The sequence below is a fragment of the Salvelinus sp. IW2-2015 genome, linkage group LG11 (assembly GCF_002910315.2).
Source record: "Salvelinus sp. IW2-2015 linkage group LG11, ASM291031v2, whole genome shotgun sequence".
NCBI lineage: Eukaryota > Metazoa > Chordata > Actinopteri > Salmoniformes > Salmonidae > Salvelinus > Salvelinus sp. IW2-2015.
Window position 1 is genome coordinate 31,762,561 of NC_036851.1, and position 18,368 is coordinate 31,780,928.

Below are 18,368 nucleotides of genomic sequence, written 5' to 3' on the forward strand. Positions count from 1 at the left end.
AGAGAGAGAGAGAGAGAGAGAGAGAGAGAGAGAGAGAGAAGCTCTATGTGATACAGTAGTATTTTCTTTACAGGAATGCTTTAAGGCTTAAGTACAAGGTATGATGTCAAACCAGTGTTAATTTCGTCAACAAAAATAATGATGTAAATATTAGTCAAACACCTATTTTTCAGTGGCAGTTGACGAGACTATAACTGACTAAATAGACTCAGAAAAAAAAGATTAATAATAATAAATATTAATAATAAAACGAGACAAAAATATCTCTGTGACTAAAATCTGACTAGTAAATGGACTGGACAAGAGTTTTTTGAGAGATTGAGAGCTTTCAGTGTTATTTGTAGGGTCCAATGAAAAGCATACATGACATAATTGTAAGGCTTTCTCATTGCAAAGTTGCAATGTTTTTATTGGTGGAAAATAAATACCATGTCCAGGTCATTCACAAGTCACCTCTCTGCCCAGCAACCGTTTTCCAATCTGGCGGCAACAAATCATTGACGCAAATAAGGCACACGCATTGGCGTCTCTCCCGGTGGTACATGCTTCCGGTAGAAAAAGGGGCAATGTTTGGAGCCACTTTACTTATCGTGTTAATTCAAACAAGACCGAATGCAACGTCTTAATTTACATTTTAGTAATTTAGCAGATGCTCTTATCCAGAGCGACTTACAGTAAGTGCATTCACCTTAAGATAGCTAGGTGGAAGACAGAGTTTGCACCCACAAGCTAATGTGGAAAAATACTACAAACCTCAAGAGACATCTGAAAGTGCATCATCTCAATATATATGCTCAGGTAATAACATATTAATAATGCTAGCTAGTTAGTTTGCAGCAACCTATCACACCTCTACTTATGACAGAACTTTGATTACATTATAGCTACAGTATGTCAAGGGGTGTTTGCCAATTTGCCTGTTGGGAAGAGAATTATGGGATAGGATGTTATGCAGAACAATATGTTGGTAGGACAAGGCTAAGTATGTTTGTGCACATGGAAGTCAGTGATTTATGTTTACTAGGTTAATGAGGCAATGGAAATGTGATGTGACTAAAATTAAAAGGCATTTATAGTTGACTAAAATGGCCCACTGTTTTTATCATTTTGACAAAAACCAGACTAAATCATTATTCAAATGACCAAATTTTGACTAAGACTTAATTATATTTTAGTCAAAATGATTAAGACAAGACTAAATCTAAAAAAAAGAGTGCCAAAATTAAAACTGTCAAACTCACCTTCTGGGTTCTCCAGGGGCTGGTAGCTCCCGCTCATGTGTCTGTGGACCAGGGCTGACTTCCCACTGCGGAGACCTCCCAACACCCCCTGGACACATAGTCAGAAGGATATATCACCCCACTCTTTCTAATAGTGACATGTTTATCATACTCTACAACAACTACTTCTATTTACTACAATTATCATCATAGTATTCCATTAGTAGACACTGTCACTGTCGTTGTCTCTGTTGAAGCAGAAACAAGACTACACCTATTTCCTATTCCAGCGGTATGACAACAGCAATCACTCTCACCAGACGGAGCTCTTGGACGGTTCGACTGAAGGTCCATTCTTGACTGTTTCCGCAAGCCGCTGTGGACACACAGAGAGAGGGAAAGAGAGAGAGAGGGAGACTGATTAAAACATAAGGTCAATGTCGTGATCACGTGTTCCCTCTCCCTTTCTGCCTCCTGTCTACAGCTTGCTTAGAACAGGGGAAACYTTCAAAGTCACCGGCCGTCTCGCTCTACAGCACTCTGAAGCTGTGAGGAATGCCGTGCCGCGCCGTTCTTAGTGTGTGTGGCCCCATAAGTGCCCTGTCGCAGGTCCAGATGGCCTAGACTACAGAGTTAGGTGAGGGTGGGGGACGGAGAAAAGGAGCAAGGGAATGAGGTAGAGAAATGAATTGCACAGGCTCAGTAGTGAGGCTCAAGTTCATTAGCAGCTCTGTGGACGCAGCCAGAGTGAGCGTGCCAGTGTGTGTGTGTGTTTGTGTACACGTGTGTGTGTGTACGTATGTGTGCCTGAGCGTGTATGTGAGATGATTACCAAACAATCTCTATGTGTTTTATTCATCCAAAATTCCAATACAAGCCTCAGTAGATTTCACCATCATTTTGATGCTGCGCAGCAAGCTGAAAATGGGATGTAGAGAGAGAGAGAGAGAGATAGAGAGAGAGAGAACATTTCTGTGTCCACAGTGGAATGAGAATTTGGATATCCTCCAAGCATCATAATTACTGGGTACCTGTTATTTCACTGCATCGCCCAGAGGTGTTCAATAATATCTGAAAAGCACAGACAGGGGTCCTCACAACAGGTGACTGCCAATGAGTTGAGACTTTTATTGAAGTCACATAATTTTCTATCTATATACTACTGCAATAGCCATCACACAGAAAAGAGTGAGGTGGAGAACACCCTATGCTCACATGGGGGCCAACAGGGTAACAGGATTAAGTCAAGTCACACTACTGCATAGCAGAGTGGAAGAGGACTAGTAGGTAATGTAACATCCTGTAAGTGGCTGCCAGTACTATTCCTCATTGTGACAGAGTCCATCAATAACAGTTACATTTTAGTCATTTAGCACGACAGTCTTATCCAGAGAGACTTACAGTAGTGAGTGCATACATTTTCAGACTCTTTTGTACTGGTCCCCCGTGGGAATCRAACTCACAACCCTGGCGTTGCAAGCACCATGCTCTACCAACAGCCACACAGGACCTAAGAGTGCATTTGTTCAGATGTTGACCTGAAGACTAATGGAAATAATATACAGTAGAGCACACATGTAGAATGAATGTGAAATTCCTTTACAAGGTTTTGTGCATCTCAAATGGCACCCTATTCCCTATATAGTGCACTATACAGGGAATAGGGTGCCATTTGGCACTTAGAACCACATGTAACCGGTGTGAATAACCGGTGTGAAATGGATAGCTAGTTAGCGGGGTCCGCGCTAATAGTGTTTCAATCGGTGACAACACTCGCTCTGAGACCTTGAAGTAGATGTTTCCCTTGCTCTGCTGTGGAGTGATAGGTAACGATACTTCGGGGGTGTCAGTTGTTGATGTGTGAAGAGGGTCCCTGGTTCAAGCCCAGGTAGGGGTGAGGAGAGGGATGGAAGGAAAACTGTTACAAACACAACACAGGGTTAGACTGCATGGGGAGAGAGGGGGAGAAGGAAAACACTATACTTAACAAAAATCTAAAAGCAACATGTAAAGTGTTGGTCACATGTTTCATGGGCTGAAATAAAAGATCCCAGAAATGTTCCATATGCACAAAAAGCTAATTTCTCTCAAATGTTGTGCACAAATGTATTTACATCCCTGGTTAGTGAGCATTTCTCCTTTGCCAATATAATCCATCGACCTGACAGGTGTGGCATATCAAGAAGCTGATTAAACAGCATGATCATTACACAGGTGTGCCTTGTGCTGGGAACAATTAAAGGCCACTCTAACATGTGCAGTTTGGTCACACAACACAATGCCACAGATGTCTCAAGTTTTGAGGAAACGTGCAAATGGCATGCTGACTACAGCAATGTCCACCAGAGCTGTTGCCAGAGAATTTAATGTTTATTTCTCTACCATAAGCCGCCTCCAACATTGTTTTAGAGAATTTGGCAGTACGTCCAACCGGCCTCACAACCGCAGACCACGTGTAACCACGCCAGCCCAGGACCTCCACATCTGGCTTCTTCACCAGCGGGATGGTCTGAGATGAGCCACCCGGACAGCTGATGAAACTGTGGGTTTGCACAACCGAAGAATTTCTGCACAAACTGTCAGAAAGCGTCTCAGGGAACCTCATCTGTGTGCTCGTCGTCCTCACCAGGGTCTTGACCTGACTGAGGTTCGGCGTTGTAACCAACTTCAGTTACCAAATACTCACCTTCGATGGCCACTGGCATGCTGGATAAGTGTGCTCTTCACGGATGAATCCCGGTTTCAACTGTACCAGGCGGATGGCAGAAAGCATGTATGGCGTCGTGTGGGCGAGCAGTTTGCTGATGTCAACGTTGTGAACAGAGTTCCTTGCGGTGGGGTTATGGTATGGGCAGTCATAAGCTATGAACAACGAACACAATTCAGTGTAGTTTCAATGTATGGAATCACTTGGGAAATGTTGGATTTTAGGTCAACTTCCCCTTTAAAGAAGACTGAAGTTATGGATGGGAAATAAARTCTTCAAAAGATTAACAAGCAGATTCATTCTGCAGGGCTGCAGATACACACACCTATGCTTGTACATGGACACACACACAAACGCACACACACACACACACAACGTTCATAGGCCTCCAATTGTGGACAAATTCTTGATTTGGGCAACAGGCAGTCTCTTACACACACACACACGCACACAGACACATGCAAACAGCCATATAAATGATGACACTGCCTCAATCAAAAGGGCCTTTGGAGGTCTGAGTAAAGCAGTGTTGAAGCCAACTCCAGTCAGACAGTATGATCCTTTCAGACACTGAATCCTCTCTCTGTGGGGACACACCAGAAGTGAGGGAGTCTCCACAGACACATTATATACTGCCTGTGCTTTGCTGTGCGCACCGGCCACACCTCAGGGACAATACGGTAACACAGCCACCACTTCCTTCCACTCTTGCTCTCAAGGGAGATTACATTTAAACGAAAGCCTGGTACCCTTCCCAACCCCCACCGGACAATTTCTGTCTGTATGTCTATTGGTCTCTCCCGCTCTCCACCCCCCCCCCCCCCCCCCCCCCCCCCCCCACACTCCTTACCAGCCCCCACCCCCTTCCAGCGTCATATCGCCGACCAAATAGCATCTCTTGCCGCTTGTTGTTGCCATGGCAACCGTTCTTCCAGAAACTGCCTGGCTCTCAGCACAATAAATTCTCTCATACATACAGTGGTGTGTGTGTTTGAGCACATTTACACAATTGTAAATCACACATACTATATTGATTAATATTGATGATATGGATATAAGACAGACATGATATTTACTGAGTTAACAAAATACAATTAAAATGTTGAAAATCTCCCCAAATGTATATTTTCATTAGTTATTACTTTACCCCTACTCTGATTGATATTTTGCAATCAAATATTTTGCAATCAAACTGAAATGCACCCCAAAATGTAAATGGCTATTCATTTCTTGTTCACCCAATCCCAATGTGGAGTCATTGAGGTAATGGGTTTCATTTGGATGTTGATTAACTCTGCAAGCAGAGCAGGAAGGGTCCCCTTCCTTCCTCCCTCACCCTCTGCCCCCTCACTCCTTCCCTCAGAAGAACACAGCTCTGTGTACTYCCACCCTTAATTATTCATGTCCCACTTACTCCTGACAAATTATTCAGCACTTACACCAATTCTACATACTCCTTCATCACACACGTCTACAACAGCACATTCGCAAATATAGTAAAATCTGAATATTTGATTACCATGGGCTATCTCATGTTTTCTTGTGACTGCTTGGAGTTGGAGAGAAATTTAGGCCAAGTAGGTTTTCATTGGCGGAAGCATTACTCTTGGGAGCAGGAGAAGCATATGCAGGTTGTCCTCTCTCGTTATTCAACCTTTTTCATGCCTAACACCCAACAGGACCTATGAGTGAATGTGCTCATTTTACTCTATCACATGAATGCATCATCATTCAAGTGATATCTTCTGCATTATATCCAGTATGTGACTGTGTGAACGGATTATAATGTATAATGCAATTTCCTGATTGGAATTCCAATTCTCTCTGAGGGTCCATCGAGGCATAGTGGCCATCCAATAACATATTTTATGACCAAGATGCATCACATGGCACCCTATTCCCTATGTAGTGCACTACTTTTGACCAGGCCCCATAGAGCTCTGGTCAAMGGTAGTGCACTATAAAGGGAATAGGGTGGGTGCCATATTGGACACAGCCCAAGGCTTGCCCTCTCACTTCAAGGTCTTCAACCTCCTTTTCTTCACCACATYCTTGCACAGTCCATCCTGACCTACAGTGTGTGGTTTTCCGGCCAATATGGACTGATGATGGACAACCATCTAGAATGAGACCACAGTCTCTAGCATTGTGTAAACCATTGTGTAAACCATTAGAGTAAGATGGTACGGCAAAACATAATCCAGCCTCCAGTTGTGAAAAGTCTGAAATGGAATGGGAAGGACAGCTAGCCCTGGTGGGGGGGRATGGTGGATAGGTGGGTATGGGCGATATCTTACCTTCCTCCTCACTAGAACCCCTCTGAACGGGCGTGTAGATAGGGGGCGCTGTGTTGGAGCAGGGAGGCGCAGGCGTACTTTTTGTGAAGATCCCGCTGATGAACTTGAGCATCTTGCGGTCACGGGCGGGGGGACGCTGGGTGGTCCCCCCCTGACTCTGGCTGTCCTTCCCCTTCTTCAGGTCCTCAGAGAGGGAGTGCAGGTCACTGTTGTCCAGAGTGCGGCTCTTGCCCTTCCTCGGCGGTTTGGATATCTGAGGGGTGGGTTGGGCTGGCAGGGACGTTGAGCCTGTCTTCAGCCTGTCCCCTCTGGGGCTTTCCCTGGTCACCACGTCCGTAAACCCTCCCCCTACGGGGGCTCCCTGGCGAAGGAGGGTAGACCTGCCATCACTGTCCGCCCAGGATGCCCGGTAAGGTCCCAGAGAGGCCACAGCAGCTGTCATGGGAGACCGGTCCCCTATGCGGTTGTCTTTGCGGTCCAGACTCTTGGCGGATGGAGGCATACTCTGATTGGCTTCCCTCAACTCCCGCCGGCTTACAGCCCCGCCCCCGGCATGTGACCTCATCAGGACCTCGGGTCTCTGGGTGAGCCTGGGCGGTACGGTGATGGGCATGCTRCCCCGGGAGAGGGTGTTGCTTGCGTCGCCCATCCCTTCCTCGCACCTTGGAAACAGCATGGGTGGCTCCCGATAGAGCTCTGTTTTAGGGCGGGTTCCCTCTCTCCTTAGCCCTCCCACTGAGGGGACATCTGACACCCCTGCAAGTCCTTTCACTTGGTCTTTCACATTCTTCGGTAAGAGGGGAGACTCCTTGCTCTTAGTCTCCAACGTGACATCTTTTGAGGAGCCTGGACCACGACTCTCTCGCTCCTTCATCACAGGCTTCTCCCGCTCCTGTACAGGCCCCCCAAAGCTAACGTCCTCCTGCTCCTCTTCCTCCATCTCTGTGTTCCCCTCTACCTCCACCTCGGCACATGCATGTCCTCCCTCATCCTCAGTGGTCCTGCTCAGCTCCTCATCCTCTGGGCCCTCCACTCCTGCTCTCCCCAGAGCAAGGGTCCGTTGTGGCTGGGGCCCGATGGAAACTCCATCACTCCCCACAGCCTCGACCTTGACCAGGGTAAGGGAGATGAGGTAGGTGGTGCGTCTCTGTAGGGTGCCCGCGTGGCTCATGGGGGCGGCAGGCTGGAAGACAGGCAGACCAACCTCAGCGGAGTGGCAGCGCCCTTGCTGTGACCCAGACAGACCCACAGGGAACCGGCATAGCAATCCACAGCCGGAGGCTTCACCACGGAGACAATAGCCAGGCCAGACACCAGTCAGATGGTACTGTCAAACTGCCTGGCGTAGGGATACGTGTGATGTGGGTGAATGGTAACTTTGTCAAGAGGTGGTTGGAGTCTAGCTGGATTGCTTCTTCAGGCTTCTGAACCCATGACGTGAAAACKCAAGAGTCAGCACAAGCGAGACAGAGAATCACTCTAAGGTATCTTGAATTAGTGGAGCATACTTAACAAGGTTACTGAATTAAGTCTAGACTAGTTTTTATTTTAATCCTTCCTGTAATCCTCTCTTCACCTCCTCTTTGCTGATCTGTAAAGACTGCTGCCACTGGACTGCTCCACGGGTTCATTCACAATCCTCCCTTTCTCGTTCCCTCCCTCTCTCCATACGCAAGATTAATTCTACAGCCCAAAGCCAGGGATCTGAGATTGCTTTCCACGATCTTGATGTTTGAGACTGGGTAGTCTGGAATTATGATAGAGTCAACAAATGAGCCTGGTCCATTTCCCCACCAAGACTGTACTACGTAGCTCCCCACTTCACAAAAGCACACAAGATGAACTGCCTCAAGCCAGTCTTCAGTCTGTAAGCTTCTCAGATAATTCTTCATTTCCATTGAAGAATATCCATTGTACGCTTCAGAATCTTCATATTTTCTTATTCCCATTACATTTGACTGGTTAACAAATAATTGTTTCTATTTTTATTTTGCACCGTCACAGACACCAAAGGGTATGTACCGTGGTAAAGCCAAACCAGACATAGCAGGCAACACAGCAAACACAGAAAACAACCGCTTTAGCTGACCCAGCAGAGGAAAAACATTTACGGTAAATACAAGAAAAAACATAAATATAGAAATCATTCACGTGTCGCAAACGCGTGTKGTGGGTGGGTAGTCTCCTTCCGACTGCATACGAGGCAAAGACACACTAATGTCATGCATGAATCACRTATGTACGTATCGTGGATCAATGAAAGGCAGGCTGCAAACATCTGTTGTAATTCCCCCAGCAAAGAGAAGCAGAGATGGTGGCCAGATAGGCAGAACACAGTCACTGTTTCTCTGTTCCTTTGCCTGTAACACTCATATGTACAGTAGGTTCCTTCCCTCACTGCATCCTCTCCTCCGAGTGTCTCAGGCAATTAGCAAGTCAATAAAAYGTGTCTGTGAGGCAGAGAGCGAGCCCACTGGCTCAGCTCAGCCCCTCCTTTCCTCCTCCAGATCTCCTCAGGGCCACTAGCCTCTCCGTTAGCCAACAGCTAGTCCAGCTCCAGCCTCAGCTCCAGGCAGGCAGACAGACAGAAGGGAAGGCTGAGGGTGAAGCGTCATGGGAGAGATGCCTGTCCTCGGTCAAGCCCACACGTTCTGTGGCTCGTGTCGGATCAGACAAAACAAAGAGGAGAAAAACCTCTGCCTCCTCCTACCCATCACTTGCTCTCTCTCTCTCTCTCCCGCTCTCTTTTTCAGGCAATCTCCGGGCAGTTCCCACTCTCTCTCTCTCCTTCTGTCCCCTCCCATCCTGCCTCTCAGGAAAGAGGGAGAGAGCGATGATGAACTGGATGAATCAGACGTCACAGGGATGAATGAAAGGAGAGAGCGAGGGAGGAAAGAGAAAAAGAGAGAGAGAGAGAGAGAGAATAGGAGAAAAATGAACAGGAGAGTATGTGTGGGGAAGGATATAACCGACAAATAAATAAGGTGGTTTGAAAACAAACTGAATGGGTCATAAATCTTGGGGCACAGAAAAGGGAGGGGATGCGTAGAGAGGAGAGAGAGGGGAACAGACAGGAGCGTAGCTAGAGGTGGATGAGAGAAGAAGAATGCAGGAGATAGAGGAAGGAAAAAGGAGAGATGGAAAACGTGGAAGAGACAGGAGAGGGGAGAAGGCTCTTTCTATCCTCTCCCTCTTCTCTGTCTTTTGCAGTCACACTATCTCCTTCCAGAAAAGCTCTCCTCAACCCCCTCTTAAGCAGTAAGCGTTGCAGGTAGCAACAGCCTATTCCACCCCATCTCTTTCACCTTTCTCAACTAATGGGCTCGCCTGTGACCAAGGTGTTTGGARCTCCAGGACATTACGGTAGTGAGTCACATGTGCACCATCCTGGCTGTCTCCTTCATCCCTCTCTCTCTAAACCAGAGATATTGAAACTGGGGTTTGCGGAGGTCCTGCTGGGGGTCAATGAAAAGTCCTTAAGAGATTTAATATATATACATTAAGGACGTATTCACACCCCTTGACTTTTTCCACATTTTGTTATGTTACAGCCTTATTCTAAAATGGATTAAATAGTTATTTTCCCCCTCATCAATCTACACACAATACCTCATAATGACAAAGCAAAAACAGGTTTTTAGAAATGTTTGCAAGTGTATTAAAAATCTAAAACTGAAACTCAGTTTCAGACCCTTTACTCAGTACTTTGTTGAAGCACCTTTGGCAGCGATTACAGCCTCGAGTCTTCTTGGGTAYGATGCTACAWGCTTTGCACACCTGTATTTGGGGAGTTTTCCCCATTCTTCTCTGCATATCCTCTCAATATCTGTCAGGTTGAATGGGGAGCGTCGCTGCACAGCTATTTTCAGGTCTCTCCAGAGATATTCAATAGGGTTTAAGTCCAGGCTCTGGCTGGGCCACTCAAGGACATTCAGAGACTTGTCCCGAAGCCACTCCTACGTTGTCTTGGCTGTGTGCTTAGGGTCGTTGTCCTGTTGGAAGGTAAACCTTTGCCCCAGTCTGAGGTCCTGAGCGCTCTGGAGCAGGTATTCATCAAGGATCTCTCTGTACTTTGCTCCGTTCATCTTTCCCTCGATCCTGACTAGTCTCCCAGGGGCTTCAGTGTGTGTGGCTGTGTGTTACCCACCTGTGTCACTTCTTTAATTGGATGGAATCTGTCAAGGACACCCACAGAGTGTGGTGATGAATCATGTCCCCTCTAAACTGAAATTATAATGTGTCACTCACTGTGACACTTACACAGAATGTTGCATAGACTCTCAGAGAGAACACACACACACACACAGGTGAGGTACTTGAATTGTAAAGCATGTAAAAAATATATTGTGAACTAAATAGATAAAATATCCATTGAACACAACAAGTGCAAACTGCACATCAAAGTTCAAAGATCGCACACGAGACAAACATTCCAGTGAGGGGTAGCAAAGCCATAGCATTCAACGTGGTGTCATGTTTGTATGTCATTGTTGTCATTGTTCTTTTAGCTGCTGTGACATTTATCAAGGCCACCACCACCTTACTGTGTAAAGAAAGATTGTGTTCCCTTTCCTCGGGGGACCACAGCCCTGTGCATTCCAACACACCATCTGCATAACTAAAACACTGCTCTGGAGAGCCACACCACCGCTGTCCTTATGCTAATCTGACAGTTGACACACGCTCTGTTCTGCTTTCTGGTGTAATTGCCGGCATCAGAGTACTAACATGTCTTCCTGAGGTGTGACCTCTTTCTTAAAGGAACACATCGTAATGACAATTAATATCCTCCTTTAAGGGTGCAGGCAGTGTGTGTGTGTGGGGGGGGGGGTAACGGGGGACTTAGGGGACCCCCTACGCAGGCAATCAAGAAATTGGGCACACACACACAGAGCTTATGACCCTTGAATCATCTGCAATGCAAATGGCATGATGGAAAAGGCACATAAATTACTGTGTAGGTTGGAATGATGTGCGTACACGCCTTACACACAGACATTGCAGAATGAAACATGCACGCACGTGTAGGGGGACTGGGTTCAGAAATCTAATCAGAGCTCTTGAGAGAAGATCTGGGGGGCTTCGAATCGGCCTAATTGCCGCAAAACTGCAAAATATGAGATCTGCAATAACACAAAGAGAGCAACTAGACGAGTCTGACAAGTCTGCATCTGAGTGATAAGGACTGGAGATTAGGATATCAGAAACAGAATCRTCTAACTGCCACACCAGTGAAGAGAAGCCAGAGGGTGTGTTGCAGTGAGCTGTGGTCTCTCCTGTCTCTGTGTCTCTCATAGAGATGGTAGTCAAGGTGAATAGTGTCCGTGACATTTGGACAGATCCCATAACAAGGAGTGTAACCTGCTGTGATGAAAGGCTAAATGACAACACAAGGTGGAGGGACAGAAGAGAGAGGATAGGGGGYAAGACGGGGGCGGTGTGTGGTGTGTGTGATGAAAGAAACAGTATAGGGAAGGTAAGGAGCATTTTTCTAATTTGTGAATTAGGGTGCAGGGGAGGGAGGAAGATGTATCAAAACATGGTCTGCCTGTCTCCTTGAGGCAGGAAGTGGCTCTGCAGACAGACTGCAGAGAGGAAGTAGCTTGATGTGCAGTGCTGTAAGGATGAGGAAAGGCTACCATTTTTAAAGGTGCAATATGTAGAAATCGMTCCGTCATTTCCTCGTTGCTAAAATTCGAATAGTTAGCCTAATTTCAGTTCATGTGACAAAACAAGCAAAACAAGTGCAAAGAATCATTATAAAATCTAAAAAGCTGTAAAATGTCTTTTCCATAACCACTTTTTGTTTTCAGCTGTTTGAAGCTGGTGTGCAAAACTGAAACTTAACAGGAAGCATAGAAATAGAGCACATAGAACAGATCTTTTTTTTAATTTTTTTTAATGACGCCAGAGAAGAAGTCTGACGTTTTACCTGTCCCCAACTGATTATGTTTTTTTGTTTGTTTATTTGCATTGTTTGTAACTTATTTTGTACATAATGTTGCCGCTACCGTCTCTTATGACCGAAAATAACTTCTGGACATCAGGACTGCGATTACTCACCACGGACTGGCAGATTTTTTTTTTTCCTTTAATGAGTCTGACGAGCCTGACGTGAATGATATACTGCTTTCTCGGGAACAAGCCCAGATCCCCATGATTTGCGTGAAGAGGAGGTGGAGAAAAAGGGTCCAGAGAACGGGCTGCCTTCGGAGAATTCATAGGCGATCGAATAAACCTCCACTTCCTTCCATTCTGCTAGCAAACGTGCAATCTTTGGAGAATAAAATTGATGACCTACCTGGAAGATTAAACTACCAACGGGACATTCAAATCTCTAATATCTTATGCTTCAAGTCGTGGCTGAACGAAAACACTATCAACATACATGGTTACATGCTGTACCGGCAGGATAGAACAGCAGCATCTAGTAAGACAAGGGGCAGCGGACTATGTATTTTTGTAAATRACAGCTGGTGCACRATATCTAAGGAAGTCTAGAGTATCTCATGATAAGCTGTAGACCACGCTATCTACCTAGAGAGTTTTCATCTGTATTTATCGTAGCTGTTTACATACCACCACAGTCAGAGGCCGGCACTAAGACAGCATGGAATGAGCTGTATTGCGCCATAAGCAAGAAAAACGCTCACCCAGAGGCGGCGCTCCTAGTAGCCGGGGACTTTAATGCAGGGAAACTTAAATCCATTTTGCCAAATTTCTATCAGCATGTTACAGTGTTACATGTTACAGCATGTACACTTCAACTATGACAGACAAAATGAGTCTCCAGATCTCAACCCCATAGAAAATCTTTGGAGGGAGTTGAAAGTCCGTGTTGCCCAGCAACAGCCCCAAAACATCACTGCTCTAGAGGAGATCTGCATGGAGGAATGGGCCAAAATACCAGCAACAGTGTGTGAAAACCTTGTGAAGATTTACAGAAAACGTTTGACCTCTGTCATTGCCAACAAAGGGTATATAACAAAGTATTGAGATAAACTTTTGTTATTGACCAAATACTTATTTTCCATCATAATTTGCAAATAAATTCATAAAAAAATCCTGCAATGTGATTTTCTGGATTTTTTTTCTCTCATTTTGTCTGTCATAGTTGAAGTGTACCTATGATGAAAATTACAGGCCTCTCTCATCTTTTTAAGTGGGAGAACTTGCACAATTGGTGGCTGACTAAATACTTTTTTGCCCCACTGTAAATGTGCAACCAGAGGGGAAAAAAACTCTGGACCACCTTTACTCCACACACAGAGACGCATACAWAGCTCTCCCTCGCCCTCCATTTGGCAAATCTGACCATAATTCTATCCTCCTGATTCCTGCTTACAAGCCAAAATTAAAGCAGGAAGCACCAGTGACTAGATCAATAAAAAGTGGTCAGATGAAGCAGATGCTAGGCTACAGGACTGTTTGCTAGCACAGACTGGAATATGTTCCGGGATTCCTCTGATGGCATTGAGGAGTACACCACATCAATCGTTGGCTTCATCAATAAGTGCATCAATGACGTCGTCCCCACAGTGACCATACGTACAGACCCCAACCAGAAGCCATGGATTACAGGCAACATCCGCACTGAGCTAAAGGCTAGAGCTGCTGCTTTCAAGGAGCAGAACTCTAACCCGGAAAGCTTTTAAGAAATCCTGCTATGCCCTCCGACGAACCATTAAACAGGCAAAGTGTCAATACAGGGCTAAGATCGAATCGTACTACACCAGCTCTGACGCTCGTCGGATGCAAACCATTACAGACTACAAAGGGAAGCACAGCCGAGAGCTGCCCAGTGACACAAGCCTACCAGACGAGCTAAACTTCTTCTATGCTYGCTTCGAGGCAAATAACACTGAAACATGCATGAGAGCACCAGCTGTTCCGGAAGACTGTGTGATCACGCTCTCCCCAGCCGATGTGAGTAAGACCTTTAAACAGGTCAACATTCACAAGGCCGCAGGGCCAGACGGATTACCAGGATGTGTACTCCGAGCGTGCGCTGACCAAATGGCAAGTGCTTTCACTGACATTTTCAACCTCTCCCTGTCCGAGTCTGTAATACCATCATGTTTTATGCAGACCACCATAGTCCCTGTGCCCAAGAACACTAAGGTAACTTGCCTAAATGACTACCGACCCATAGCACTCACGTCTGTAACCATGAGTCATGGGTCACATCAACACCATCATCCCTAGACCCACTCCAATTTGCATACCACCCTAACAGATCCACAGATGATGCAATCTCTATTGCACTCCACACTGCCCTTTCCCACACTGTCATTTCCCACAAGGAACACCTATGTGAGAATGCTATTCATTGACTACAGCTCAGCATTCAACACCATAGTGCCCTCAAAGCTCATCAATAAGCTAAGGACCCTGGGACTAAACACCTCCTCTGCAACTGGATCCTGGAATTCCTGACGGGCCGCCCTGAGGTGGTAAGGGTAGGTAACAACACATTCGCCACGCTGATCCTTAACACAGGGGCCCCTCAGGACCTCTATACCAGGCGGTGTCAGAGGAAGGCCCTAAAAATTGTCAAAGACTCCAGCCACTCTAGTCATAGACTGTTCTCTCTGCTACCGCACGGCAAGCTGTACTGGAGTGCCAAGTCTAGATCCAAGAGGCTTCTAAACAGCTTCTACCCCCAAGCCATAAGACTCCTGAACATCTAATCAAATGGCTACCCAGACTATGTGCATAGCCCCCCCTCCCCCTCTTTTACACCACTGCTACTCTCTGTTATCATCTATGCATAATCACTTTAATAACTCTACCTACATGTACATATTACCTCAACTAACCGGTGCCCCCGCACATTGACTCTGTACCGGAACCCCCCTGTATATAGTCTCACTATTGTTATTTTACAGCTGCTCTTTAATTACTTGTTACTTTTATTTCTTATTCTTATCCATATTTTTTWAAACTGCATTGTTGGTTAGGGGCACATAAGTAAGCATTTCACTGTAAGGTCTACATCTGTTGTATTCGGCACATGTGACTAATAAAATGTGATTCGATTCGATTTGATCTACCGCTTCTTAGACTTGTTATAGACAGATCTATTACTCACATTTCTATGTGAAATTGGTCGGGTCACCCAAAAAGTTACATATTGCAGCTTTAGCGAAAACAGCAGCAAAAATATCAGGCTGTATAGACAGCAATAGAAATCACAAAGACATACTGTAAAGGAAGAGAGATACAAGGTKTTGTCTGCATTACTTGAAGGAACATGAATTTCTGTCAACACAGCATGTTCACTGAAACATCAGTGTCTCTCTATTCATACTGTCTGTTAGCAGTCCTGTCTCAGTTTCTACTGTAGCTGTCGCGTAGTGGGCTGACTGAGACGGGCCTGACCAATGTTATTATAGTTTTGTGGTTTTATATTAATTTTTATTTCTGTTAGTTTTTCCATTTTATTTGAAATTCAGTTTAGTCTCAATTAGTTTTCAAACATGATTTACTAGTTTTTCTTTAGTTTGAGTTCTATAAGAACGTATATATTTAGTTTTTATATTATTTTGTTYCAGTTTTAGTGTTAGGGACACAAAGTAGTGGATGTCTTCCCTGTTAGATGGTGATAACTAGTGGTAGTGATACACAAGCTAGGCCTTTTTGAAACATCTGTCACAATTCCAAAAGTGGTGATGAAGGAGTCAGGCGCAGAGAGCAGGGTAGTGAGAAGCTAGTGGATYTAATATTCCAAAAGAATATAACGAGACGGCTACGCCACACATACAAGGGCGCGTCAAGTACAGTCCAAAACAAACAGGACAAAATCCACATGGAACAGACACCACAAGAAAATACGACACCACAAACAGAAAAACAAGCCCGCACAAAAGTCGGCGGCCCAACTGGGTTTAAATAGCCCACAATAAACCTAAACACAAAACAGGTGCAACAAATCAGACAAAACTAAMKGAAACAGAAAAGGGGATCGGTGGCAGCTAGTAGGCCGGAGACGACGACCGCCGAGCGCCGCCCGAACGGGAAGAGGCACCATCTTCGGCGGGATTCGTAACATCGACATCTCCTGTCAGAATTTACCCGGCAGATTCAGAAGCTTGAAAACCCCATTTTATTTTTGCCCAAAGTTTAGAAGAAAAAAAGAAAAAACATAATTCATGATGGTTTTTATTTGACTTTAGTTCGTTTTGGAGTCAAATATAATAGTTTCAAACGGGTCTGTTAATTATTTTATTTCAGATAACAATTTTTTTTCCATCTTTAGTTCAGTTTTAGTTTACTATAATAACCTTGGACCTGACACACACCCGGTTAGAAACTGAATCTGCATCCTATGGGCACCCTATTTTTTACATAGTGCACTACCTTGGACCTAGGTCCTGGTCCAAAGTGGTGCACTATAAAGGGAATAGGGTGCCATTTGGGACATAGGCCTACAAAAAGACTAAAATGTGGGCTTTGGGGTGAAGTGTTTAAATACTGTGGGTTCATTGATCACTTCGACCTCTGMAATTAGCATTCCTCGCACTCTCAATCCGTTTGGTCTCAAGCTGAACACACATCATACAGATACTTTAGAGTCATATAAAAAGTGAGTATGTATTTCTCTATGGATACTGGGTGTGTACAGGAGCTGAGGCAGTTACAAAACCATTTTGGATAGAGGTCAGCTAAGTAGAGTGAGCTCTAATATAGGACTTCCACTTTCTCAGCTGAAGTGAGGAGACAATGGGATAAAAAGAGAATCAGAGTGTTCAGACAAGCCTTGGGTCGTTCGGTCTCTGAGTCAAAATAGAATCTCAGTGATGAAGTATAAATAGAGAGTCTGAAGCTGCACTTCGGTGAAAACAGTCTAGACATCACTTCAATTTCAACAGATATTGATAAAGTATAACACAACAACAAATCATGTCCCAGTGCCTCATATTTATAATATACATTATGTGCATCCATATAAGTGTATGAATATTGGATGTGCATTTTCACACACACACTTTCTCATGTCATAGAAGCTATTAAAAATGAAAATGCTATTACCAGTAATAAGTGAGTATAGTGACCTATTTTAAGAGGTTGTACAGGGTAAMTTCCTTCCCTTTCTGTAATTTAGGCTCAGACCTACATGTTATGGGAAGAGTGATGCTGCAACCTCTCTCTGCCATTTGTAAATAGGTTCTCAAACACTTACTTCATGCTTAGTTATCATAAGTTCTCTGCAATTACAACAGACTTTTTAAAAAAAACTATGGAGGTTGTCGGTCATGTAAGGGACATGGGACATGACTACCCTAGCTTTCGAGAACCCATGGGGCTTGTCATGCCAAATAGTGTCCCCTCTACGTCACATTGTTATTCGATAAACTATTAGTGTCCACTTCTATATCAACGGTGTGACAACATAACGATTAGAATTTTGGAGTTCATTACAAACTAAATTACATTCTTTTCATCATCACTATGCAAACAAAGCTGATTTCCGCRACAATTTCGCTGTTTAAACTAGTTTTGTTTAGCTAATAAAATGAAAACATTAATTTGAACTACTTGTGGGTACATTGTTATCATTASAACATGAAATCCATGTCTTAAACGTTGCAGAAATGGCAAAGAAAACGTAACCTGCTTGACACATTAAAGTTACATACATTACAGATCATGAAGTCAGCTAATTTCCACTCTATTCATATGCAAACCCCTTTGATTCATACACTGGCTTGTCTGGGTGCCATGTTTTTATCTTAACCTGCACTGAAATAATATAATTTCAGTAGTCCTCTATGATTTTTTTTTCTATAATTAGTAGGTCCTAGGATACAATAATGAATAATGTGGAACAAATAAATATCGTCAAAAGATACCTTACAACTTACAATAATTAACASCTTATGAAACTTTGATCGTTTTTGGTAGTTATGTCATTCATTTATTTTCACATATTTTTTGTATACTCACGTGGCAATCATAGACTAAAATACTGAATTCTGGTGTGTGGAATTCTGCCTGTCACTTGTTCTCAACAGGCAGCCAGTCTCAGAAGGGGGACTTGAAGAGGGAGACTGCAAAGTCCAGGCACTGCTGCTCTCTTTGTTCTGAGTGTTTGCAGTGCTAGTGTTTTTAGTTCATCTGTGTATCTCACATATTACGTGCCCA

The 18,368-nt window shown here is 44.5% G+C and overlaps 1 protein-coding gene across 4 annotated transcripts in view; it reads right to left on the reverse strand.

Annotated features, from left to right (window-relative positions):
- The window catches only part of LOC111970187 (arf-GAP with GTPase, ANK repeat and PH domain-containing protein 1-like), a 48,479-nt gene that overhangs the window by 25,760 nt on the left and 4,351 nt on the right, over positions 1–18,368 (reverse strand). For 2 of the 4 annotated variants that reach the window (XM_023996772.2, XM_023996771.2), the window contains exons 1-3: positions 6,225–9,272; positions 1,538–1,596; positions 1,242–1,329 (exon numbers count right to left, since the gene is read on the reverse strand). In XM_023996772.2, the coding sequence (XP_023852540.1) occupies positions 1,242–1,329; positions 1,538–1,596; positions 6,225–7,395 (1,318 nt within the window). In that variant the 5' untranslated portion in view covers positions 7,396–9,272. Of the gene's footprint in view, positions 1–1,241; positions 1,330–1,537; positions 1,597–6,224; positions 9,274–18,368 lie in introns of those variants that run through there. The other 2 variants (XM_070445667.1, XM_070445668.1) reach the window with 2 other exon arrangements.